The following is a 26,401-nucleotide window of genomic DNA, read 5'->3' as shown; positions in this document are numbered from 1 at the left end:
TCGTTCCTCCACGAAGAGGGAGAGCGACATAATGGTGCCGTGACTCGGATAGGAAACCTAGGCAGGGTTTAGTGTCGTTCCTCCACGAAGTGGGGGAGCGACAGTAAGGGATCCTAGCTCCTGGCCAGTAGAAATATTGAGATAAAATAAGCTAAGATAATCAAGTATGGGCTGAATTGTTTCAACCCTTTCAAGTTCAAATGCTGGAGTCCTAACTTCTACCTCAGAATGTTGCTGTATTTGGAGATAAGACCTTTGGAGGAGGAGGTTTAAGTCAAAAATGAGAGCCTTATGGTGGGCCCTAATCTAGCCTGGCTGCTGTCCTTGTAAGAGGAGGGAACTGGGGCACTTAAGAGAATCCAGGAATATACCTGCATCGTTGGAAGGCCATGTAAAGAGACAAGCCATGGCTATCTGGAAGTTGAGCGAGGCCTTGAGAGAAATCAATGCTACCATCACCTGAGCTTGGACTGCTTGTCACTTATTCTATACTGTTTCCACACTGATCTTTTTGTGTTGTCATTGGCTTGTTTTATTTTGTCTTGTTCTGTGAATAGTGACAAAATTTTCCATGTTCTGTTCGCTTGTACACATGGCTCCTTGTGCTTTGAATGTCCTTCTTTCTCCCTATCAACCCCACTACTGAAAACTTTATAATGCTTCAAGTCCAAATTCAATTGCAGCATCTCTATAAAGTCTAGACCTTGCCCAGAGAAGGTTAACTATTCCTTTCCTGGGTTCCTATACATGCTAAATGTGTCTCAAGCCCACAGTACTACTTTGAATTGCTATCCTTACCAGAATGTGAGTACTCAAAGGGAAGGCCTTCTTCAATTATCTTTAAGTGTTCCCCACATTCTCTTCTGAATGCCAAATATTTAACACAAGATCTCCATTCACTGAATTTGTGTTGAATGGCTGAATAAAACTTTAAGGTAATCTTTGAGCAATTCTAATTTCAAGGGTAAGTGGCTTCCTTGGCTTCCTGTTACAAATACTTTTCCCACTGCTACCTTTATGTGAAATATTTCACTCTTTCAAGTTATACATTTATGATGCCCTGGATGCTCCAAACACAAATCCCTCTTGTTCTGCCTCCCCATTCTTTGCCTGAAAGTTTTCTCATTTTATGCTTTGACAGTGGGTCTGATCATATATTTTTCAAGACCTTGCTTTTTTAGGACATGGTTGCATCCTCACAGAGGAAACCCAGAGCAGAGAATTACGTTGCAGCCTGGGCATGTATAAAAGAAGGAAAATCTAACTGGCAGAAACTACGAAGTCAGAGTAGTACTGTGACTTGGGTAGACCTGAGCCCTTTCAGAAGTGAGAGCTCTCTAAACATGGAAATCCAGGTTAAAAGTTATCCATCTTACCATGTTTGCTTGATTCCCAGACTTTCTAAACAAAATTTGCCTTGTTGGGCATTTACGTATACCAGCTTTCTCCTGCCTGGTCAATACAGCTCTCCCCCATCCTAACCAAAGGGAGGCAGATTTGAGTTATACTTGCCTGCCTCCTTGCTTGCGAGTAGTAATAAAACCTTTCATCCCTCAAAATACCCACCTCACTGGAGCATGATCGGAGTGGTGGGCAGGGGCCCTAAGACAGAGAGAAAGAGGAGGGAGAGCCAGCTATGGCTACAAATACATTGCCATGGCAAAACATTTTTCCATATGGTACAGATCTCTGGATCTCAGGAAGAAAGGGCTGACAGCCAGGGCACACTGCAGGGAAGAAAGGGTGAGGACCCTGGTGAGAGTGAAAGGAAGCACAAAGGCGGGCTGGGAAGACCAGGCACAAAGTCTACCAGGCTCACCTTTTGCCCTCTGGCAGATCCTGTTACCTTCAGCTGTCCCTGGACAAGTAGTAGTCGAAGCTAAAAGTATCCTGTGCTCTTTCTGGTCCTGGTTCTCCACTGGGAGCACAGCCCGGGACGTCCTCCCTTCTCCTTCCTTCCCACTGCCTCTTCCTCCCTCTGTCCAAGCATCACTGCTGCTGTGGCCCCACGGGACTGACGGGCACAGGGGGAAGGACCCCCACTGCCAGATCCTACCTCCCAGCAGCTCTGAAATGGCTTTCAGACTGGGCTCTGGAACGGACACTGGTAAGGTGATGATGAAGTCTGCAGTTTCGTTCACAGTTATCTTGCCTTCCAGTCTTCCCATTCTGGCCCTTGTTCTAATTTTCTAGGCTTCAGCGAGCCATGTGTCTTTCAGATTCTAGATTCCTTTACCTGTCACCAAAGCTGTTGGTTTCTGTCAATGTTTCGCAAAACTGCTTGAGTTTAAGAATCTCCTGGAGAAACTCATGTTGTTAAACACACAGAACTTGAGTCCTTTCCTTAGCAGATCTATCCAGCAGGACTAGGAGGAATGTAAGGATTTTCTACATTTGCAAGTGATGATGTAAATTGAGGAACATCTAGATTAGATGACCTCAAAGTTCCTTGCTAGGTTTGAAAGAATGTCATACCTCTAAAGTTTCTCCTTTTTTTGCACAAATAATTATCCAGTTAACCTTCCAAAGTTACAGTTCTGATTAGGTTATGCCATCTCAAGAAATTTGGGCTTCATCTTGAAGGTAATGGGGAGCCACTAAGGAGAAGAGTAACATGATCCTGAGCTCTCAATAGACCACACTATCATCTGTGTAGAGTAAACTGGAATGGAAGACCAGAAGCAGGAAGGACAACATTATTCTAATAGTTCAAATATCTTCTCCCATCAATGGTTCAGCACATTCCTGCCACCCACATCCCACAGGGACTGATATGGTATAATTTATTCTTATCAGCATATAACTTTGTAGAGCTACATATGCTATTTAGCAAAGGTGGAGGGCTAGGACCAAAGATGTAGCATTAGAAGTGAGATAAGGGACTGGACATAGGGAATGATAGTGAGAAAGAAGATGCAGAATTTGGTGAAGAAAGGGTTAACACGGGGACCAGTTTGTACCTTGTAGGGTGTTATAGCCAATGGAGTGAGAGTGAGTGCATTTGTAACTTAGCGACAGCTTCAGGCATCTCACAACCCTTTCCTTTTCATCACCTTGACTCTTCCTTCTCCTATGGCCCCTGGGGAATTTGTCCCACATCTAAGGATCCTTTGATTCCATGTACAAACCTTTTGGACCATTTCTGCATTGGCCTGGCTGTTTCTGATGTTGAATGACAATATCTTACACATTACAATTCTGTAGGACTACCATCTAACCTACAAAATAGTACATTGTGTGTGTGTGTGTGTCTAAGAGAGGTAGAGGAAGGAAGGAGAGAAAGAAGGAGGAAGGGAGGGAAAGAGGAAGGGAGGGAGAGATGAGAGAGAGAGAGAGAGAGAGAGAGAGAGAGAGAGAGAAAGCGGATTTACTCTAGCTCCCTATTTTGCTAAACCAATTTCTTAGCTTATTGTATAGACTGGCTATGTCCTAGGCTTTCCTCCATAGATATGTTCTACTGTAGCCAAACTTTCTGCTTCAAATTCACCCTGTCTTTCTGCCATCACACACACTGTGTGTGTGTGTGTGTGTACTCTCCTATGTGTCTATGTACTCTCCTTTCCTCCATAAGGGTCTAGCTCAGATGTTACCTTTCTGATCCCCAAGTAGACATAACTGCTTTATCTTTTGGGTTTCTGTAGAGGCACTGCACATCAAAAGAGAACAATGCCATCACTATGCTCCCTGGTGGCCTGAACACAGAACTCCTTGCCATGTGATGATGATGTATGAATTTTATACTCCCAAGTTCCTAAATGTGCTGTAAATATTTTTGTTGTATTATAAGGCTGGAATGTAATGAACATATCTCACCTATATCACCACTTGTACAGCTCAACTCTGCATAAGCTCTAACATAAGTTTTGGTGTATTCTCTTTGGGATATACTCATGTTAGCATGACATTTTCTATTGAGAAAAGTGGTGGATATTGTTAGTTAGTGGTTCAACATAGTGACCAATGGAATTGCTAGGAATAGAATCAGAGTTTCTTGGATCCTGATCTCGTGTCCTTTCCATTATTTAATAAGGCAAACAAACAAATAATTATTAATGATATTGGAAAACATTTTAACAATACATGAAAATCACTTAAAATAAACAATGTATTGAGTTCAATTTCAAAGTTTCTGTTAAGTCGTCTGTATATCTTTTCAAAGAGAACTTCTGAAATATGCAGGAGGGTTATTGCAAGACAGCTGAAGAAAGTAGTGGAAACTGAGCAGATACCTCTGAGAGGCCACATGGAATCAGATACGAAAAAATACCAGTCTCCTGAATCATAAGAGAAAAGCAACTCCTCCCATCTGGAGTTACCTCTAACATTTGTGGGATGCAAGGAAAGAATAGAAATAGAGTTCCTAACACCATACCTCTAAAAAGATTTACGACTTTAAACTTACTAATTGTTAAATGTAGTGTTCTATCCTGCCTTGATAAATAGACCGTCATTACGTCAACATTTTCAAATATGCCAAGTCATATATTTATTTCACTGAAAGCAAAATATGAAGCCCACTGAGTTTACTTTTTTTATTTTTTATTTTTGACAGGCAGAGTGGACAGTGAGAGAGAGAGAGAGACAGAGAGAAAGATCTTCCTTTACCGTTGGTTCACTCCCCAATGGCCGCTGCAGCCAGCGCATTGCGCTGATCCGAAGCCAGGAGCCAGGAGCTTCTCCTGGTCTCCCATGAGGGTGCAGGGCCCAAGAACTTGGGCCATCCTCCGCTGCACTCCTGGGCCATAGCAGAGAGCTGGCCTGGAAGAGGGGCAACCGGGACAGAATCCGGTGCCCTGACCGGGACTAGAACCCCGTGTGCCGGCGCTGCAGGCAGAGGATTAGCCAATTGAGCCGCGGTGCCATCCCTGAGTTTACTTTTTAATTGTGTATGTCTTAGTTCAGTTGCCAAGCTAGCAATGTTTGAGTAAGTAATAAAATAAAGATTCAACAGTTCATAAATTACATATTCATCCCATAAAATGCAGACTTTGCTTTTATTTAATTAAAACCACTATCATTATAATCCAAATTTTCACATGATTTTGTGATACTGACTAATTATTTAAATATGTGTTTAAAATTATATTTGAGGGACTGGCTTTGTGGTGCAGTGGTTTAAGCCATTGCTTGCAATGCTGGCATCCCATATGAGTGCAAGTGTGTTTCCTGGATTCCCCACAACTGGTCAACCTCTCTGCCTATACCCTGGAAAGCAACAGAAGATGGTCTAAATATTTGGAGCCCTGACACCCATGTGGGAGACTTGGATGGAGTTCCAGGGCTCCTGACTTTGATCTGGACCGGCACCAGTCATTGTGGACATTTGGGGAGTGAACCAGCAGATGAAAGATTTCTCATCTCTCCCTTCCTCTCTGCACCTTTGCCTTTCAAATAAATAAGTAAATTTTTAAAAGATTATATCTGAAAGGCACAAATTTAAATATATTTTCAACTGAAATATTTAATATATTTTAATATTTAATATAAATATTTAATATAAAAATAGAAACATTGGGGCCTGTGCTGTGGTACAGTGGATTAAACCATGGCTTGCAGTATCGGCATTCCATAAAGATGCCAGTTCAAGTCCTGCTAGTCCACTTCCGATCCAGCTCCCTGCTAATGTGCTTGGGAAAGTAGTGGAGGATGACACAAGCACTTGGGCCCCTGCAACTACATGAGAGACCTGGAAGAAGCTCGTGGCTCCTGCCTCCTGGCTTTGGCCTGGCCCAGCCCTGATTGTGCTGCCGTTTGGAGAGTAAACCAAATCTGTGTCTCTCCCCCTCTCTCTGTAAGTCTGCCTTTTAAATATAAATAAATCTCTTTTTTAAAAAAAAGAATATCAAAGTATTTCTCTTTTTTTTTTTTTTGACAGGCAGAGTGGACAGTGAGAGAGAGAGAGAGATAGAGAGAAAGGTCTTCCTTTGCCGTTGGTTCACCCTCCAATGGCCGCCACGGCTGGCACGCTGCGGCCGGCGCACCACGCCTATCCAAAGGCAGGAGCCAGGTACTTATCCTGGTCTCCCATGGGGTGCAGGGCCCAAGTACTTGGGCCATCCTCCACTGCACTCCCTGGCCACAGCAGAGAGCTGGCCTGGAAGAGGGGCAACCGGGACAGAATCCGGTGCCCCGACCGGGACTAGAACCCCGTGTGCCGGCGCCGCAAGGCGGAGGATTAGCCTAGTGAGCCACGGCGCCGGCCTCAAAGTATTTCTAACTAATGTTTTCAGAAGTTATTTTTTCTAAAAGTTAAAAAATTTTGTATTAAAAGGTAGAATAGAAATTAAAATTATTGAATATCAAACTTATAAATAAAATTATTGAAATAAGCTATTTATTAATTTTTAAAAATATAATTACATCTTATAAAATATTTTGTAAGAATAAAATTATCAGCAGTTCTAGAGTTTAGTGTCTATTCAGTTGCCAATATAAAGAATCAACACCAAGGGCATGTTATTCTAGATCTACAAATATACAAATAGAAAAATATTATATTGTTTATTATTGAAAAATATCCCTTAGTCATTACATATAACTGTTGGGAACACCAGGCTAATTTGTGACACAACCATCTAAACACAAATAGAAGCAAAAAACTGGAGACACAACACTCCTGGGAAATACAATCTCCACTTTTGACGAATCCATTGCATTCGTGCTGAGAGGAGGATGTGATAAGTTAAGTCATTCGTCATTTCTCCCACTTACGTGTCCAATCCTCCACTGGAGTGACACTTGGCACTCCAATGATGACAGCTGCTCAGCACACTAAACTTCCTGGCATTCCCTGCCAAGGATGTTTTCTTTGGTTTTCAGAGCAGGGGGCAAGAGATGTGGAAGAGCATTTCCTTGGAACGTGGCTGGTGTTGGTTCTAACTGTCTAGTTTCAAATGATGCACACATTTTCAACTGCCTGAGCATCAGATCCCAAGCAACAGAGGGGCCCATGTTGCTTTTCATGTGTTTGTAACTACTGGGCCCTTCTACGGCATGAGTACTGGGGCAGATACAACTTTATCTCTGATGATGCTTATACAGTCTCCATCCATCCTCTGAGCACACTTTTTTTTTGCATTTATTTACTTCCTGTGCTCCTCACTTCTACGATGAGAGCCTGCGGCATATCTACTCACATAGGCATATATAATATAATATAATATAATATAATATAATATAATATAATAAATACACACACACACATACATACACACTAAAGAGGGTAAACCACATGGAAACACATTAAACAGGATCTTGTGGGCATAGGTATATTTGTAAAGTCAATTGTGAAGACTTTTCTTATGGTAATCAAACAATAAATTTCTGGAACCATTGTCAGACCTTACATTTTCCTTCCCACACCCCATGAAGTCTAGCCAGTGCAAGGCACATAAGAGGTCATCAGTGTTAAACAAAGGAATTTGTAGTACTTGATTCTTAGAACATTCGATAAATGTACATTGATACTCTAGTAAGAATACTGGGACTTTGTTTCTGTATAATTCAAGGTAAGGAATGTGGTCTTTTAATAACCCAAGTGTCAGGTTGAATGTAAGAGATGGCACCCTGGGGTTCTAGCCCCGGTTGGGGTGCCGAATTCTGTCCCGGTTGCTCCTCTTCCAGTCCAGCTCTCTGCTGTGGCCCAGGAAGGCAGTGGAGGATGGCCCAAGTCCTTGGGCCCTGCACCCGCATGGGAGACCAGGAGGAAGCACCTGGCTCCTGGCTTCGGATCAGCACAGCGCACCGGCCGTAGTGGCCATTTGTGGGGTGAACCAATGGAAAAAGGAAGACCTTTCTCTCTGTCTCTCTCTCTCACTGTCTAACTCTGCCTGTCAAAAGAGAGAGAGAGAGAGAGAGAGAGAGAGAGAGAGATATGTAAAAACATGAGAAAAAAGAGTTTAATGCTTTAGTGGGGTGCAGGCATATTCCCTGACATACTATGTCACATTACAGACATTGGTTCAACTCTTCTTCTTTTTTTTTTTTTCTTTTTTTCATTTATTTGACAGGTAGAGTTACAGACAGTGAGAGAGAGCGATAGAGAGAAAGGTCTTCCTTCCATTGGTTCACTCTCCAAATGGCTGCAACAGCAAGAGCTATGCCAATCTGAAGCCAGGAGCCACAGGTGTAGCCAGGAGCCACAGGTGTAGGGGCCTGAGGACCTGGGCCATCCTCCACTGCTATCCCAGGCCACAGCAGAGAGCTGGACTGGAAGAGGAGCAGTCTTGACCAGAATCCCGTGCCCATTTGGGATGCCAGCACTGCAAGAGGAGGATTAACCTAATGTGTCATGGTGCCACCCCCTCAACTCTTCTTTGATGTGGAAGATACCACACGCTTTGGAAGTGATTACTGAATATCATCTTCTTCATCTTGCCACCTTCAAAGTAGTTTTTCAAGTGAATTCTATCCCTCTCCCACCTTTCCTGAAGCTCATGTCTTTTTCATAATGACTAGAAATGACTGTTTTTTATAACCAGAGAAATAAAAGCCAGAATTCTAGCAGCTGAAAATAGTTTTGAAATTCATTTTAGATCTCTAAATTATCTAGATTCCAAATATAACTGACTCCAAGAACATCCAGTTCCCAAAATAACCTTGGACATATGTTTGTAAAATTACATGAGTTTGGAATTATCCTAAAATATACCATAGCAAGTTAAAAGATTTTCATTTGTGATATTTACTTTCTCATTGAATTCACTTTCTCAAGCAGTTACTATGAAAATTATTAGAAAATCTCAATAATTGGGAATGACAACCTAGATGTGTAAACTTTTATACCAAAAAAGACCTTGGAATGCATATTTCTTTTGCAACTCTGATTTCTACACTTCTTTTTCTGGACAGTGTATTGTCTTTCCTATGTTGGCAGGTCTGCAAAAACACCTTAAGATCAGTAGAACACACAGAAATGTTAAAGCAGAAAGTTCAAGCTGTGTAAGTTACACAACAGACTATTCCTCTCTTCACAGCAGAAAAGTTTGAGTCCTTTCAATTGGCAGGCAGATGCTGCCCCAGTGCTGCCTCCATATTCATTAGCCCATAATGAATCTATTAATGGAATATGTAAGTTTGGCTAATTAGATGTAAGACATTTCTTCAGATTTAAAGGGTAATAATAAAAAATTTAAATGGCAACACCAGATCAAGCATTTAAGAGCTGATAAATGTGAACTGGAAAGTGCACAATTCCAATATAAATTAGTTAATTGCCTCTGTTAATTTAGGTGAAATACATTAGCAGAAAGGTCAGTCCATTTGAGGCTTGATGTGTTTTTCAAATACTAAATTAAAAATAGCAAATCAAAGAGCACTAGAGAGTGGGAAGGCATGGAATCCCTCTTCCAATTCAGGGGTTGTTAAGTGGATTCAAATAATCCCTCAGAGATAACCTTCTGCAGATTAACTGGTGATTCTCAAACCAATCTGTGCATTAGAGACACCAAGAAGCTTTGTTAAAAACATCAATGCCAGGGTGAGTGTTGTGGTGCAGAGGGTTAAGGCACAGTTTGGAACTGCCAGATCCTGTATCAGAAAGCCTGTTTCAAGTTCTGGCCTTTCCACTACAAATCTTCCTTCCTGCTAATGTGCCTGGGAGGCAGCAGATAATGGTCCAAGTATTTGAATTCCTGTCACTCACATGCGACATCCAGATGGAGTTCCTCACTCCTGGTTTTGGCCTCCTCCAGTCCCAGCTGTTGCAACTACTTGAGGAGTGAATCAGTAGATGGAAGCTCTCTCTTTCTCTATTTCTCTCCCTTTAAAATACAAAAAAAAAAAAAAAAAGTAAAACTTTAAAAAAAAAAATCAATGCCTTGGCTCTAATTAACATCTCTGCAGGTGGGTCCAGGCATTCATATTTTTTGAAGCTCTCTAAATGCTTATAACTGGTACCAGGACAGAAAACTATTGAACAATTCCATGAATGTCTGACTATGGCTAAGGAGGAGTAAGGCAACATCTACCTATGGCAAATATATAAACATTAGAAACATGATGTAGCATCATATGTAATGTTGCCTTTTTTTTTTTTTGACAGGCAGAGTGGACAGTGAGAGAGAGAGACAGAGAGAAAGGTCTTCCTTTGCCGTTGGTTCACCCTCCAATGGCCACCACAGCTGGCTGCGGCCGGCACACTGCGCTGATCCGATGGCAGGAGCCAGGTACTCATCCTGGTCTCCCATGGGGTGCAGGGCCCAAGCACTTGGGCCATCCTCCACTGCACTGCCGGGCCACAGCAGAGAGCTGGCCTAGAAGAGGGGCAACTGGGACAGAATCCGGCGCCCCGACCGGGACTAGAACCCAGTGTGCCAGTGCCGCAAGGTGGAGGATTAGCCTAGTGAGCCGCGGCACCAGCCTGTAATGTTGTCTTAAGCCACCCTTAGTTTCTCCTCTATTTTCTCTTCTGAGAAGATCTGTACCAAAAAACTTAAACCTGGGATCATAGAACTTGGGTTTGGAAATAGGGAGGCAATCTCAGTTCCAAGGATTTAATTTTGGAAATCCCATTTTACAAACAGTTAACTGCTGGGTAACTTCCTTATACTACCTTTACAGTAAAAAAGGTCAAAGAAGTTCTTTATTGGGTCATGTTTGGGGAAATGTTATCTTTACCTTTTTCTAAGTTTGGGATTTTTAAAAATGTATTTATTCAAAAGGCAGAGTGACAGGTGCCAGAGGATACAAAGAGAGAGATCTTCCACGCCCTAGCTCACCCCCTAAATGCCCATGGAACCAAGGGCTGGGCCAGGACGAAGCCAAGAGTCAGCTTTATGGGTGATAGGAACCCAAGTACATGAGCTATCACTTTCTGCCTCCAAGGCACATTAGCAGGAAGGCAGAAACTGAACAAGGCATTCTGATAGGGAAACAGGCATCCCAAGTGGCAGCTTAACCTGGTACACCACAATGCCCATCCTATCTTTATCTTCTGGTCTTATTTTCCCCATAGCATGTAGAGGTATTCAAAGGCCCATGGAAAGCCCCAACAAAAATATCTGTGAATGAGTTGTCTGCTTTCTGACATCCTCTTTCACTCTTATTCTGCACTGGATATTGCAATTTCTCTTTTCTCACATGACCCTGAACAGCTTCATGTCTTCAGTTACTGTCATTCCACCCTAAATGTTAACGTGCCAGCAGGGATGTGTCACATACTTCTCTTATATCCTTTACAGACTGCCAATACTTGGCACGTACTATGGGTCAATGAATATTCACACAGTTGAATTTATTTGATTATTAAAGGGTGAAAAAAAGGTCTAGGTTTAGAGACAGCAGTCAAGGAGTCATGGTTGCTCTGAAAGGGAGAATACGCATAATCATAGCAAGACCCAATCTTGTTTGGTGCATGATGTTCAATCTGGATACCTGTGCCCTGAGCCCTTCACACGGTGAATTGTGTGGTTGAAAAGGAAGAGGCTGGTGTTCCACTTCTGTTGTCATGACATCTAACATGTTCCTTGTTCTCTCTTCAGAGGCCCATTCCAGCATGTAAAGGAGCGACATAGTGAGTGCTTACTTAGCCCCACTGTCTAGTGACTGTAAATACAGATCCCAAGTATCATCAAAGTTCATGTGAACATTTCTTATGCCAAAAGGTCCTTTGAGATGAACAGCACTGTATAAGGACAGAAAGACTTGTAGGAGTTTGTGATTAGGAATAGGAGAGACCTATGGCAAATATGACAGTTAAGAATTATATGTAGGTATATTGAATCTGTTGAAAACTAATTAAAATTAAAACAAAACATTAACAATTATATATAGAAATAAAGAATTTAAAGGCAAAAAGAAAAAAATAAAGAAGGTGAAAAGAAAGAAAAAACAACAAAATTACCTTTATATGCCAAGTAGTTATCTGGGCAAGAAATGCAATGAATTCTGGAATCTGCCTACTAATAACTCTTCCTCTCTCATCATGATAAAAATAACTACTTCCAATTTGAAACACATTCATGTGACTTGCTGTATGATGCTGAGTGCTCTGGGCCATAAATGAGTAGGATGGAAGGGTTTTGGTTTTGTTTTGCCAGGGCTTGGTTGGGACAAAATCTGGGAGCCAAGAATTCAATTCAGGTCTCCCATATAGGTGGCAAGGAGCCAATCACCTGAACTACCACCTGCTGCTTCCTCCCACGGTGCACATTAGCAGGAAACTAGGATGGACAGCAGGGCCAGGATTTGAACGCAGGCATTCTGATATGGGATGTGGGTATCCCAAGGGTGTCTTAACCACCAAGCCAAACATCCACCACAGGACTCCAGGGTTCTGAGTATCACACTTTCTACAGTAAATGTGGCTAATTAACGCTATTGTTCTTTCCAAAAATTCAAAAGTATTTAACGAAAGTCCTTATTTGAAAATGAATCTTTGATGTTTTTGCTCCCCAAAAATCCAAATTAAATGGTAACATGTTCTAAAATTTCTCCCTCACGTCAGGTAAAATACGCCAAAGCCAAGCGATCATGTTTAAATTGGTAACATTCACTTGCACATACACACCATCAGCTGCAGAGGGAGCTAATGCCTTTTTCCTCAGGCCCTCCAGAAGAGACTGTAGAGCTGGAATTTTAGCTTTCCCCTATGACTGTTAAGAATGATTAGTGATAAAGAACTCAGCTAATCCTTGCCTCTGGAAAGAAGCTTCTAGAACATAGAAGACATGGAGCCAAAAAAGACGAATGTACTATCCAATTTTAAAATAGTTTCCTGGGATTCCCCACCCCCACCCCTAAAGTGGAGGGTATATTTTTAAAGGAAAGAATTGTGCTTCGTATCTGAAAATTGTTTTTGGAGTCATTAAAAAACCTAATAATTAGGACTCTACTCTCTGCCACCACAAATAGCCCTTGCCATAGGTAGAGTGACCAGAGGCCACATTGCGGAATGAGGGACTTAATATCTAGGGAATTTTTATGGTTCATAAATGCCACAATCTCAGACTCTTTTCTTCTAGATGTTAGAAAGAAAAGGATAATTAAATGAGCATTTAGATTGCAAATAAAAAGTTAATGTTCCCATTACATATTAAAAAATGAATTTATTTTATGAAAGTTTTCATAATGGGTCCAAAATACTTCGTTCACTATTTCTGGGTAAAAATATGTAAAGCTCTTTATAAGCTTTTGTTAATAAATTAAATACCATTTCTCTATAAATATACTTTGCATTAAGCTTTCCTGTTAGAGTCTTCAGGAAGCATTTTAAATAAAGTGGCCAGGCATATCCCATTTGAGATGAATGAGATCATTAGGAAACACTTCCATCTGAAATAAGCACTGAGATCATGCTGCATACAACCTAAGGGCCCTAATTTTTTAAATATTTCAAACAACGTGCCTCTTTCCTATCATTAGACATAGAGACATTTAAGGAACTGATTCAATTAACCCAGAAGAGGGAACTGCTATAATGTGTGATTTATTTTTGAAGATAAATTAAAATGCAAGTGGAACTGTTAGAAAACGTGGGCTGTCATCATGGTTAGTAATAGGAACAGGAAGGCAATTAAGTAGGGCCACCTGAGGCTGGCATAGCTCCTGGACATCAAAGCTTGACATCGACGCTGGCCATTCAGTACTGTGAAAACCAAAGGTGTATCTTCCTTGACAGGCATCTTTGTGCTGCATTACATTTCCCTCACTGATTTCCAAGGCATAGTTCTCCACTTCACACTTTTGTACCCTTAACTGCAGTGAAAAAGATACCTAAACTGCTATGGTTTCATGCCTAAAAGTCAAACTTCACATAAAGCTAATGCCTTCAAGTTACAAGTTTGCATTTTGTTATTCAGGTGAGGAAATATGAGGCAAGAATTTATTTTTCTCCTCTGCAACTCCAGGATATTGGCTCCACCAGGCCCAATAAATTGTTTTCACAAGGAAATAAATAGAGCATGCTGCAGCTTAGGGTCCCCTGTGCAGGGGGCTTCAAGCAAGATGTATCCTAAACAATAAATAATTACAGAAGGGGGAGAAACATTGTAAGGGTGGGGAAAATGTTTCTTAACCAAATTGGGGAAAAACTTGAAATTCAAAATGTTAGAAATATGAATGTAATTGTGGCAAAGTCTGTCTCCTTAACTGCTGTGAAATGTATGGTGGAAACAGGAGATAATTAAATAATAAAAGACAATGAAGAAGAAAATATGAGAATGTGAGAAGAAATCTTAAGGTAGCCTTAAAAGTAACAGCACTGTAAGTCCTATTAATAGGAACCAAGATGCAGACTGCAGAAGGAGTTATAATCTACTACTCTTCTCTGCTAAATCTTTTTTTTTTTTTTTTTGACAGGCAGAGTTAGACAGTGAGAGAGAGAGACAGAGAAAAAGGTCTTCCTTCCGTTGGTTCACCCCCCAAATGGCTGCTACGGCCAGCGTGCTGCGCTGATCTGAAGCCAGGAGCCAGGTGCTTCCTCCTGGTCTCCCATGCAGGTGCAGGGCCCAAGCACTTGGGCCATCCTCCACTGCCTTCCCAGGCCACAGCAGAGAGCTGGACTGGAAGAGGGGCAACTGGATTCTCTGATAAATCTTGTCTCCACTTTGAATTAAAGAGCTGGGACACAAAGTGGCTTCCATTGTGACCTGAAGATAGGGGAAAATATTTTTCCAGAGGACAATTATATGGAGGAAAAAAAGTCACAGAAATCTATGAACAAAAAAGTTCATAGCAAAAGATCAGGAAAAGGAAAAAAAACCCAAGAGATCATATTCTATAATCAGAAAGTGTACAGAAGTTACTCCCATTTGTAATGGAAGTAGTCATTGAATGCTGTCTTTTGCTCAAATCTATCAATAAAAGTTCCTATTAAATAGTTCTAATGTACTCTGTGTTGTTTTAGGAACCGAGGAAAGCCCAAGGGAAACAGAAGGCATAGTCTGCTCGGATCACTTTACTGTTGAGCTGGAAAGTCAGTATCTCAGAAAAGGAGCCAGGAGGGTGCAATTCAAACCAGCCTGCCACCTGTCACTGGACCAGACAGACCTCTTAGAGATGGTTAGGTGGGGAACCTTTCCCTACCAAGGGCCATCTGGATATTTATAACATCTTTGGTAGGCCATACAGATTGACCAACTTAAAAACTAGTGTAGTATAGATTTATTGACCTTAGAGTCCCTTGTGCAGTTGGCTTGGCAGGCCAGACCAAGTGATTTTATGGGCCTTCTATGGCCTATGGGCCAGATGCTCCCCACCCCTGGATAAACCAAGAGATGCTCCCTTCTTTGCCTGGTGTAGACAAAAATATCTATTTGCTCCACCTCAATGTGTGACAAAATGCTGATAATTCCCTCATTCTTAGATACTGCTGCTTCCTCTGGAGAGATGTTTGAGCCATGGTGATGGAATTGGGGTTAATCAGGCAAGAAGTCGGCAAAGAGTGAACAATTTTATTTTATGCTTTGAGAGGAGTCTAAACCAATGGTTTCTGACTTGTGAGTGTTTTTGACAATGTTCATTGTCAGGCCAGTCTCTGCAGGTTTCCATTTTCTCATCCTTGGAACCTTACGATGGCTCTTCAGTACCTCAGGCAAGCAGATCATTGCAGCCTGAGCGTCACTGCCTTGCATCTTCATTTCCATTCCTCCAATCACAGTTGATAGCCCTTCAAAGTATGCTCACATCTCTATGCCTTCGCTCTTGCGAGCTTTTCTGTCAACTGTGTCCTTGCCTCATCTCATTGAAGCCTCACTGCTCAAAGGTTCAGCTCCAAGGTCAACTTCCCCAGAGAGTTAATGGAGCACCCAAATCATGTTAATGCTCCTACGCACTTTTTCCCCAGAACCTCTGGTAGTCATTGGTCAACCTATTTTTAAGGAGGGATCATGGGCTCATTGATGGCAAGGGCTGTTGGTGTAGTCTGTAAACCAGTCTCTAGCACTAGGCTTGGCACCGAAAAAGTGCTCAAAATACGTTAGAAGAATTGTTCCATATGTATCATGGCTGTTCCTTGCTGGGACCTTCTTTCTCCAACAAAATCTGAAACCTTACTTCTTTATCTCTCAGTTTAACAGTTAACCCTCCAAGGCTTTAATAAATGTTTATCACAGCGACATACTTGTATACAGTTGCTAAGCCATACTTTTTGGTTACAGAACTCCTCTCTGAATCAAGATCCCTCAAGCTACCTAAGGTAAAATCTGCAATTTCCCCACAAAAACAACTCACTCATGTCACTTTGGGATCTGAAAACTTGTGTCTCATGTCTATAAACTATATACTAAAAGGAAATATGTCTATTCCTATCATTGCTTAGCGTTCAAAGAGCTACAATTCAGCCGTCATAGCTCCTGAAAGTATCCAAGGCAGGTGTTTTCTGGCTGACATTTAAAATGCGAAGAACAGAATTCTAGGGACTCTGAACATGGTATTAAGATGAGAAACAAGGATCTGCTTGGTAGTTTGGCCCCTCACCATGAAAAAGCTCTTTCCACGTAAAAATAGGGGGTAGGAAGGTGTTCATTGTTAGACTCCAACAGGCTACCAATGGGAATGAGGAAAGGAAGGCACCTACAAAGGTATTTTCATATGGGACCTAGAGTTAGCCCACAGAGCTCAAAGCCTATTCTGGGGTCGGGTCTCTGAGTTTTTGATTTACATCACATGTTGATCCATGAACTAGAAGAGGACTTGGCACAGCGCAGAAACAAATTAGGGGTGTGGAGTTGGAAATTCAACCCCAAAGCTTAGGATCATAGATGTTACGCTAAAAACAAGAGAAAACAAGGTGTGTGTGTGAGAGAGAGAGAGAGAGAGAGAGAGAAAGACAGACAGACAGACACCAGGGACCCAGGAAACGTGCAACTCTGAGGAGAGGCAAAGGCCTACATCCTCCGGGCCGCCCGCAAGGGTCCCGGCCGGCAGAGGGCAGCAGTCGGGCGGGAGACGGCGGGCGCGGGCCTCGCTGCGCGGACCGGCTCGCGGGGAGCTTCTCTCTGAGGGCGGGGAGAGGCCCTCGCACTCAGCGCTGCCTCTCCCCGACCCTCCGGCCCGCCCCGGCGCACCTCGGGCCACCTTGAGAGCACTGGGTGTGGGGAGCAGAGGAGAGCCCGGTGCCACAGCCCCCGGCGCCTCGGGGAGAGAAGGGGAAGTGAGGGTCGGCGCGTCCCGGGACGAGCTGGGAGAGGGTCTCAGCCCCCTAGAGCTGCCCTCGGCGCCCTCAGAGCCTTGGGCTTCCCGCGCCTACAGGGCGCGCCGCTCTCCACCGAGAGGCAGCTCCGATCCCCCTTCAGCCCCGGCCCCGCTCTGCTTCCTGGGTCCACGACCCCCCGGCCGACTTGGACCACGGTGCGCCTCCCGCCGACACTGACCGGGCGGGAGGGAGACCGGTTCCGGGCGGGCCGAGCCGCGCCGGCCGCCGCGCTGCGCTGCGCTGCGTCTCGGCCGTCGAGGGCAGCGGCGGCAGCGCGCCCGTGGGCCGCTCCCTGCGCGCAGAGTGGCGGGAGTGGGCGGACTTGACCGTGGGGCGTCCCGGCCGCGCGGCGCGGGCTTTATGTAAATCGCGGCTGCGCCGGGGCGTCCTAGGTGGGACGGCCCAGCCCCCCGCGCCTCGGCCCTCACGTCCAATAAGAAGAGCCCCAGCTTGACACCTGCCTATATACAGGCGAGCGCATCCCCGGCCCCGCAACGCGCGCACAGCCCGCACAGCCCCACGCCGCGGGCGAGCGACACCTCGGCCCGCCACCATGACTTCCAGTAAGATCGAGATGCCCGGCGAGGTGAAAGCCGACCCTGCCGCACTCATGGCGTCCCTGCACCTCCTGCCGTCGCCCACGCCCAACCTCGAAATCAAGTACACCAAGGTAAGCGGAGGCCGGCGGGCCCGCCGTCTGCGGAGACTTTCTAGAACCTTCTTTGCTCTCCGCGATCTCCTTAGGGGGGCCAAGGCGGCGTGACAGAGCCGGAGGCCGGGGTCGCCCAGGACCCGCCGGCCGACCCCGCGCGGCAGTGGGGCGCCCTGAGTTCCTCCGCGGAGACCCAGGCTCTTGAAGTCTCGGGACGTCTCGGGGACCCCCGGCAACCTGAGGCCGCCGTCAACGGCTCCTGGCCCCGGCCGTCTGTGCGGCTGCTTTCGGGTCCGCGGCTCCTGGCCCCGGCCGTCTGTGCGGCTGCTTTCGGGTCCGCTTCGCCCGGTCCCGACCGCCGCGGGGAAGCAGTTGGAACCCGTTCGGTCGCCCCCACAGCGGGACAAGGGGTCGGGTCCCCGCCAGCTTGGCCCGGCAAACCCGGCGGTCCCTTCTCGGCCCTGCAACCTCTTGAGAGAGCCGCTGGGCTGCTGCTGGCCATCAGGTCCCCGGGCGCCGGGACAGCGCAGAGGCGCTTCCTCGAACGAAAATTGTCAGGGCTCCAGCGCTCCGGCTGGTTTTGACAAATTTCGCGGGAAGCCAGGCTGCTGAGCACGGGGGATCCAATGTCCCAGTATTTCTTGAATTGTGTAGTCTGTGGTAGTTTCCCTGGAAAGCTCGAAAAGCGTGCAGATTTGTGCAAATTGGTGGGTTCGCTTTTGAACGGAAACACTTGATTTTTTAATAACGAACTCTGACATCTTGAATTTGCCAAGTAGCAATTTTTTTGTTGTTGTTGGACCACAAAAAAAAAAAATGCATCCGCTACCTAATGTAAATTGAATTTGCTTTCTTTCTATAAATTCATCATAGATAAAATTTATCGACACACACACACACACACACACACAGGCTAGGGGATTGTAATGTTAAAACATTTTTGGAAGAGAGGGGAGGTGGATGGAATTTAAAGCCAAATTTCTTGGAATTCATTTTTCAGTTCCCTGGTTTGATTTTTTTTATTGCTTCCATTAGATTTCTACCACAAACTTCTCCCGACCAACTTAAACACATGTGCGCACACAGTAATGGTTAAAGTTGTATATCAATATGTTTATTACAAGATGAACTAAATTTTGTACAGAAGTAAACTGGTTCTAGCTTAATGGTTACAAGAGAAATTAAAGAAAATCAGAGTTCTGAAATTTTTCTTGCATTGAGTTTTAGGATACAAATGAGGGAGATTCGTGTTTTGAATGTCGATTTAGATGGATTTCATGTACCTGTTAGCTTTTTTAGATGGTGTGACAAATTTTTGAAAGCCATTTTAATGAGAGGTCGTTAACGGTTATAGCCTTTTAGGCATTGTTTGCGTAACAATACTGCCAATGTGTGGCACATATCAGGGTTTAGGGACAAGCAGGGAAAGCAGGCAGCATAAAAGTTTTGTTTTATGAGGGTCTGTAACCTCCCCAGGCTGTCTTTAAAGGTCTTAAGATGCAAGATCTAGGCAGGAGAAAGGTCCCAACCCTCAGATTCGGCAAGGTTGGTTTTAGTCTTACTTTTGATAGCATTTTCCCAGCAGTCCCTGAAAGAAGTTGTAGGTATGCAGTAGGTATCTTTTTCAGAATTTAATTTGGAGGCTCTTCCAGTTTTCTTTTTTTTCCGACTACCCCCCAGTCTCTTTTCTCTCTTGTTCTCCCCCAGTAGGAAAGACAACTGATTTATAGCTAATTGGAGCCTTTAATGTGGAGTCTTTTAGCTCGGGGAAGACTTTTATCCAGTATCCACTTTCCCACTTATTACAAAGAAAAACAATCAGAAATGAAATAATGGATTGTAACCTGATTCTTTAATTTGTGGGGAGGAGGCACCTTATTTTTGTCTTGACAAACCAACCTCATAAACACTGAGTAACACTAATCCAAAGGCGAGCTCTTTGCACAGAACTTGTAAAATCAGGTATCTGCGAACATTTCCAGCTGCTTTCCTCCTCAGCTCTTTAGTGAGACTTCTAAATTTTCTCAGACAAGCGTCATGGACAAGCGTTTTTTTTTTTTTTTTTTTTAAACACGAAGAACAGAAATTGCTCTTTTGGTAACTCAAGATAATGGGTAATGATTTTATACTTAAAAGCAAAATCAGATTAATGGAGAATGTTTTAAAAATTCACTTAGAATCAGAAGTGAGGGAAATTATATTAGCAATTTCAAACAGAAGAATGAACAAGGTAGGTGGACAGTTAATCCTTTAGAACAATGATGCCATATTCATTAGGTAATTTTAAGAGAATAATGGATAAAAAAGAACTATGCTTCAGGGCCTGTTGAATTGCATGAAACAAACAATATTTGCATCAGAAAATGGCAGTGTGGGACAAACCAAGGTGTACTGCTAATTGATCATTTTGTATTGCTAAACATAAATCTTTCCTGTGAAATATTGGAATGTGATTTTTCTGGATAATTTTTTTTGGTGTGATGTTGGGATCAACATAAAGTCAGTGGCTTACAAATAACTTACTGAGTTGTGAGAATTTCAAGAAACATGCACTTAGAATATCTTGTATTTGTGATCTTTTTTTTACCTTTTCCTTTCTTCTTTCAAAATATTTTACCTTTGTTTTTTAAAAACAAACAAACAAAAAAAGAGAATGAGGCAGGTCATCTGCATTGACAGGTACTGCCTTTGCCTGTCAGTGATCCAGTAGAAATGCTACAGAATTTAAGTTCAGTCTGCAGGGATGCTGAAAGGGCTATACTCATGCTTTTGCATTGATGTTTAGGCAATTACATTTCATTTTAAAAATAAGCTTGCCACTTTGAAGTTCCAATATCCATTTTAGACTAATGTCCAATGACAGTATCATTTCTGTTTTCCTAATACAGCAAGCTGGATCCCATGTGTTAAATGTGAGCCCTTATGAAGGAATGTGATGTATAAAGACTGTGTCGGTGAAGGAGAGGTAACTGACATGAAGTAGTAAGGGGACTGATCTGGAGCTGAGAGAATGTGCAATCCATTGTCGGTAGCCAAAGAAGATAGCTTAACATCTAGCATAGGATTCTGATTGCCTTTAGCTATGCTTTTTATGAATTACACTTTGATTTATTATTTCTGTTTTATCAGTTTGAGTTCTACAATTTTGTTTCCCTGAATATATTATGGGAGTTACATACATTGTAAAGATCAAGGTTTAGCACAGACTGCAAGAGATACCATCTTTTTCAGGTTCCCAAGTTTTTGGAAATTTGCCTTTTTTATCTCATTTCTTCCTCCTCTATTCCATTTTCTCTCTTCTGGCTCTACTAGGTTTCCTCCTAACCCCCATCCCCACTCCCCACAGAAGTCTTGTGCTGTGTCTTTGTTGATCACTTCTTTGGTAGGAGTTTACACTCATGGCTAACAGTAACATAAAGGATAATGTTTTTGTCCAGCCTGTGATACTGTGGGATCTGAAACAAGAGAGGTGGGGAGCATCTAGAGGGTACTGACCTACTAAACTAGAAGAGAAAAAAATAAAAGGTGATCACCTGGAAAAACAACTAATGTGTTTTACATACCTCCTACTTAAGTCTTTTAGTTTTTCATGTAGCAACTTTTAAAATTAAATATCTACTGTTTTCTTGGGTCAATTTTAATTCAAAAGGAGAGGCCATAATCTTTACAGCAGTGCTTTCCACTATGCTAGTTGCACTAGAAACGTCGGCCTTGATGAGTTTAGGGTCTTTTTAGAAACATTGAGTGCCAAAAATTGGTTGTCAGCATGGTGGTAGTTCAGTTGATCAACATAATAATAATGGTTATAATACATACAGTGCTACTTACATTTTTATGAGGCACAACAATTTGCCTAGTACTTTCATTTGTAGTATATTTATATAGATAATATACATATATACAATATATATTTTAATAAGTAAGAATAATTGATAAGGAAGACCTTGGCTTTGACTTAATTGATGGAGCTTTCCTCACCATACATTTTGGTTTTCCTAATAGTCTGTGGCAGAAAAAGAGAGGGAGGGGGAGGAAGAGGGAGGAAGAAAGAGTTTGAGTTTAAATCTTTATTTTTGTGTATTGCTTCTATTAACAAAAATGGGGAGAATGTGAACTGGTTGACTCCTAAGAAGGAGCAATGTTTTATGGCTTTTTATTTGCTTGCTTTGAGTTACATTTTTTAACACTTCTATGAGTTTTTAAAATCTGAAGTAGGATTCCTGCCTATCCTAGGAATAATTTCTTAAAAATCGGTATTGGAGGTGGGAGGAGATGTGGGGCAGAGTGCAACACTAAGCCAGCATTGTGGCTTGCCAGGTTTGCTGCTGGCTGTTGCACACACCAGCATTCTGTACCTGAGCACTAGTTTTAAGTCCCAGCTGCTTCGCTTCTGATCCAGCTCCCTGCTAATGTGCTTAGGAAGGTGGCAGCGGATGGCCCAAGTACTTGGGCCCCTAACTCCCATGGGAGACCCAGATAAAGTTCTGGGCTCCTGGCTTTGGCCCGGGGGCGGCCCAGTTCAGGGCCATTGTAGCCATTTGGGGAATAAATCAGCAGATGGAAATTCTTTCTTTCTATCCCCTTCCCCACTCTCCGTAACTCTGCCTTTCAAGTAAATAAAAATAAAATCTTTAAAAAAATTAGGTATGGGTCAAATTCTTTCCAACTTTTTTTTTCCTCAAGCTTTTGTTTTGTTCATAAGTTGTCAGTCAAGCTCCATGTTTATAGGGGACTTCAGGTTTGTCAAAGTTTCTTCATAATTATACAGAATTTTTTGTTCATATCATCTCCATTTAACCCAAGGAAATTAAAACTTCATCGTAATACTTGAAGTAGTTAATTCTGAGGGCCTGTCCTGATGCATTCTACTCCATGGGCTTATGTTGCCAGACGGAATCATCATCTGCCAAGGCATTCTTGATCCTTCATATCTATGAAATGATGAATGCTAGTTTTTCTGTCTTAGGGTAGGAGATTCTCTGAGGAGCTTGTTCTGTGTGATCTGACTTCCTTGTGGCCAGGCTTAGTTACTTCTCTTTGCATTGGTGAAACACCATGAACAAACCATGACCAAGCCAATAAGCATCTCAGGTTCCAATACACCCAGTTCTTGGTTCTGAAACTTTCCCAGCTGGATAATTAAATCCTAACACTGATGTATATTTTTGTCTTTTTAGTTCTTAGTGACAGTTTGCAGGGGTCAGGAAACTATAGATTGTTCACCTGTTTTTTTTTTTTTCTTTTTTCTTTCTTTCTTTCTTTTTTTTTTTTTTGACAGATAGAGTTAGACAGTGAGAGAAAGAGACAGAGAGAAAGCTCCGTTGGTTAACCACCCAAATGGCCGCGACAGCCGGTGCGCTGCGCTGATCCAAAGCCAGGAGCCAGGCACCTCCTCCTGGTGTCCCATGCCAGTGCAGGGCCCAAGCACTTGAGCCATCCTCCACTGCATTCCCGGGCCACAGCAGAGAACTGGAATGGAAGAGGAGCAACCGGGACAGAATCTGGCGCCCTAACCAGGACTAGAACCCGGGGTGCTGGTGCTGCAGTCGGAGGATTAGCCAAGTGAGCCAGGGCGCCAGCCTCACCTGGTTTTAAAAATAAAGATTTACTGTTAGCAGTCACATCCATTTTGTTGTGTATTATCTATGCTTGCTGTGAACCTGCCATCTAAGAATTAGTAGTAGCAACAGAAGCCATATGCGCCACATTTTAAAAAAAGATTTATTTGAAAAGCAGAGTGATAGAGAGGAAGAGACAGATTTTCAGTCCACTGGTTCACTCCCCAAATGGCTGCAACAGCAAAGACTGGACCAGGCTGATGCCAGGAGTGAGAACTCATTCATTGAGGTCTTCCACATGGGTGGTAGGGGTGACAGGGAATGCAGGCCAATTTTTTTGCTGCATTCCCAGGCACATTAGCAGGGATCTTGATCAGAAAAAGTAGGGGCTGGCACTGTGGCGCAGCTGGTTAATGCCCTGGTCTGAAGCACCAGCATCCCATTTGGGCACTGGTTCGAGGCCTGGCTGCTCCACTTCTGATCTAGCTCTCTGCTATGGCCTGGGAAAGCAGTATAAGATGGCCCAAGTCCTTGGGCTCCTGCATTCGCATTCCTGGCTCCTGGCTTCGGATTAGCACAGCTCTGGCCATTGTGGCCAATTGGGGAGTGAACCATTGGATGGAAGACCTCTCTCTCTGCCTCTCCTCTCTCTGTGTAACTCTGACTTTCAAATAAATAAATCTTAAAAAAAAAATAGGTGCATCTCAAGGTCTCCAGTATGGGATCCTGGCATTGTAGGCAGCAGCTTAGCGCACTGCACTACAATGCTGGCCCCATATGGCCCACATTTAAGTAAATGTTTATAAGCCCTTAACTTGGAAAAAGAAATGTTCTGAGTTAAAATAGGTCTTTGATCCTGATCAGGCAGGTACTTACTAGTTATGCGGACAATTGACATTTAATGCATAATGCTGGTATGGTACCAGGTTCTAGGGATGCAGTAGTGAAAAAGGCATGTGTAGTGTCTTCACTAAATAAGTTTCTTCACCACTTGCAGTTTATACATCTGTCAACATTAATATAATAATACCTACCTTATGAGGCTGTTAAGATGACTAAGCAGAAATTGTGTGAAAGTGAGTGGCATATAGTGTTGAGTCAGTGCTAAGTGATGGTTATTTTAATTACGTTTGGATTATTATAGTAGCAAATGAATGGAGATCCATTTTAAGAAAGGTAAGAGCTGTATGATCAATAATGTTTTGTAAGCAGGTCAGTGGTTTACTTACTATTTTAATTACTCAAAAGAATTTCATACTTTGGGTAACTATGGTATTATGTTTGTACTATATTTTCAACAAATGGGACTCCTTAGAAGTTTGTCCAGCAAAGTCTTTACTGAAAGGTCACTAAATCAAACCATCTCCCAGATAGTAGTTTAATAATCAAATTAGATATCTGACACTTGTACCAAAATTCAGCATTATTATGCCTCACAATGCCCAATTGGCTGAGTCTAAACTCCAGGTTACAAATAAGCATTTCTGCTTTTTACAGTAGTTTTGGACAAATACGTTGGCAAGTCATTGTCACACAAATCATGGATGAATGGTAGCTTCTGAGAAGATTCTCAGAAGGTAGATATCTTCCCCGGCAGTCGATGGCTGGGAGGGAAGAAGCATCATGTTTCTGTGTTTATTATATGCATGAAGTTGTATTCCCTAAACAAAATTTTATATATATATATGTGTGTGTGTGTGTGTGTATGAAGGTAGATATCTTTTGGCTGTGGAAGAGTATTTTGCCTGTGGTAGATATCTTAGTTTATATAATTTAAAAAATGAAGAAGAGGGACAGCATTATGGCACAGTGGATTAAGCCACTGATTATGATTCCAGCATCCCGTATCAGAGTGCTGGTTAGGAAGCTCAGCTTTCCATCCAGCTCCCTTCTGATACACCTGATAAGCAGCAGGTGATGGCTCCCATGTTGGAAAGTAGGATAGAATTCCTGGCTCCTGTTGGTGTAGCCTGGATGTTGTTATAGCCATTTAGGGAGTGAACCAGCAGATGGAACATATAGCTCTCTCTTTGTTGCTCTGCTTTTTAAACAAATAGATAAATCAATCTTAAAAAACAAACTTGTTTTTTAAAAAATGAAGAAACTTTTAATTCTAGCTGTCCAAGATAACACATGGAATTTTGGTACATCCCAAGAAATCATCTTCTAGAAAGTAAAAGCACCAGGCAGTGATCATTTTGAAAGCATTCTTAACATTTCCTTAATTTATTTGCTGTGACAGGTCGCTTCAAACCCATTCATTTCCCTTCAAATACTAAATGTAGGTATAGAGGTAAATACCATAATGTCACCTTTTCAGACATATCTTTGGGATATCTTTCATTTAAGTTTTCAAAAATGCAAGATTATCTAAATTGGAAATTCCTAATTTGGCATTTTTCTGTTAGCTGTGTTGTTAAGGTTGAGTTATGTTTAAATTGTTTACCTGCAAAATCTTCTGTCCTACGAGTTTATTTACAACAATTTTTTATTGTGTCACATGATTTGAAGACATCTGCAGACTTTGAAAATTCCAGGTGGAATAATAATTGAGTAATTTCACTACATAGTCATCTGCTGAGCTCTTAACACTTCCCTGGGGTCAAGCATGGGGGTTAATTGACCCTTTTAGAATGTGGCTAAAAATTAGAATCTGTAAATGAACATTCTAATTTGTATTATAGAAGGAAACCTTCCTTGTTCACCAGTTCAGCTCTGTTACCTCTGGAAGTAGTTATCTACTCTACTTCCTTTTCTCATCACTGTCTGACCTTTGGAGAGCCAAAGTAGCCCTTTTTTTATAGCTACATCTTTGGAAAGATAAAACTTATTGTCCTGATGAAACTGAAAACACTAATCTCATATCTAGAAAAATTAGGATATCATAGGCCCCAAAATCTTTTCCAATCTTGATTGTAAAAGATAGGAAACAGTTTCAAAATAATTTAAAGATTATGTTTCATATATGAGTAGTTTCTCATGCATAATTCTCGTTCATCTGACTCTTCTGTTTTTAAGTCAGGTGACTCAAGTTTTTTGCTGTGTGGCATTTTTAGG

The 26,401-nt window shown here is 42.5% G+C and overlaps 1 protein-coding gene across 1 annotated transcript in view; it reads left to right on the top strand.

Moving 5' to 3' along the window:
- The first annotated feature begins 17,371 nt into the window (after window positions 1-17,371).
- The window catches only part of ALDH1A2 (aldehyde dehydrogenase 1 family member A2), a 126,958-nt gene continuing 117,928 nt past the window's right edge, over window positions 17,372-26,401 (top strand). Inside the window, exon 1 of the mRNA XM_002717704.6 lies at window positions 17,372-17,804. Within this exon, the coding sequence (XP_002717750.1) occupies window positions 17,688-17,804 (117 nt within the window). The 5' untranslated portion in view covers window positions 17,372-17,687. The remainder of the gene's footprint in view (window positions 17,805-26,401) is intronic.

The sequence above is a fragment of the Oryctolagus cuniculus genome, chromosome 12 (assembly GCF_051225735.1).
Source record: "Oryctolagus cuniculus isolate XC-2025 breed Fujian yellow rabbit chromosome 12, ASM5122573v1, whole genome shotgun sequence".
NCBI classification, from domain to species: Eukaryota; Metazoa; Chordata; class Mammalia; order Lagomorpha; family Leporidae; genus Oryctolagus; species Oryctolagus cuniculus.
Note: the sequence above shows the minus strand (reverse complement) of the source record. Positions and strands in the feature narration are given on the sequence as shown.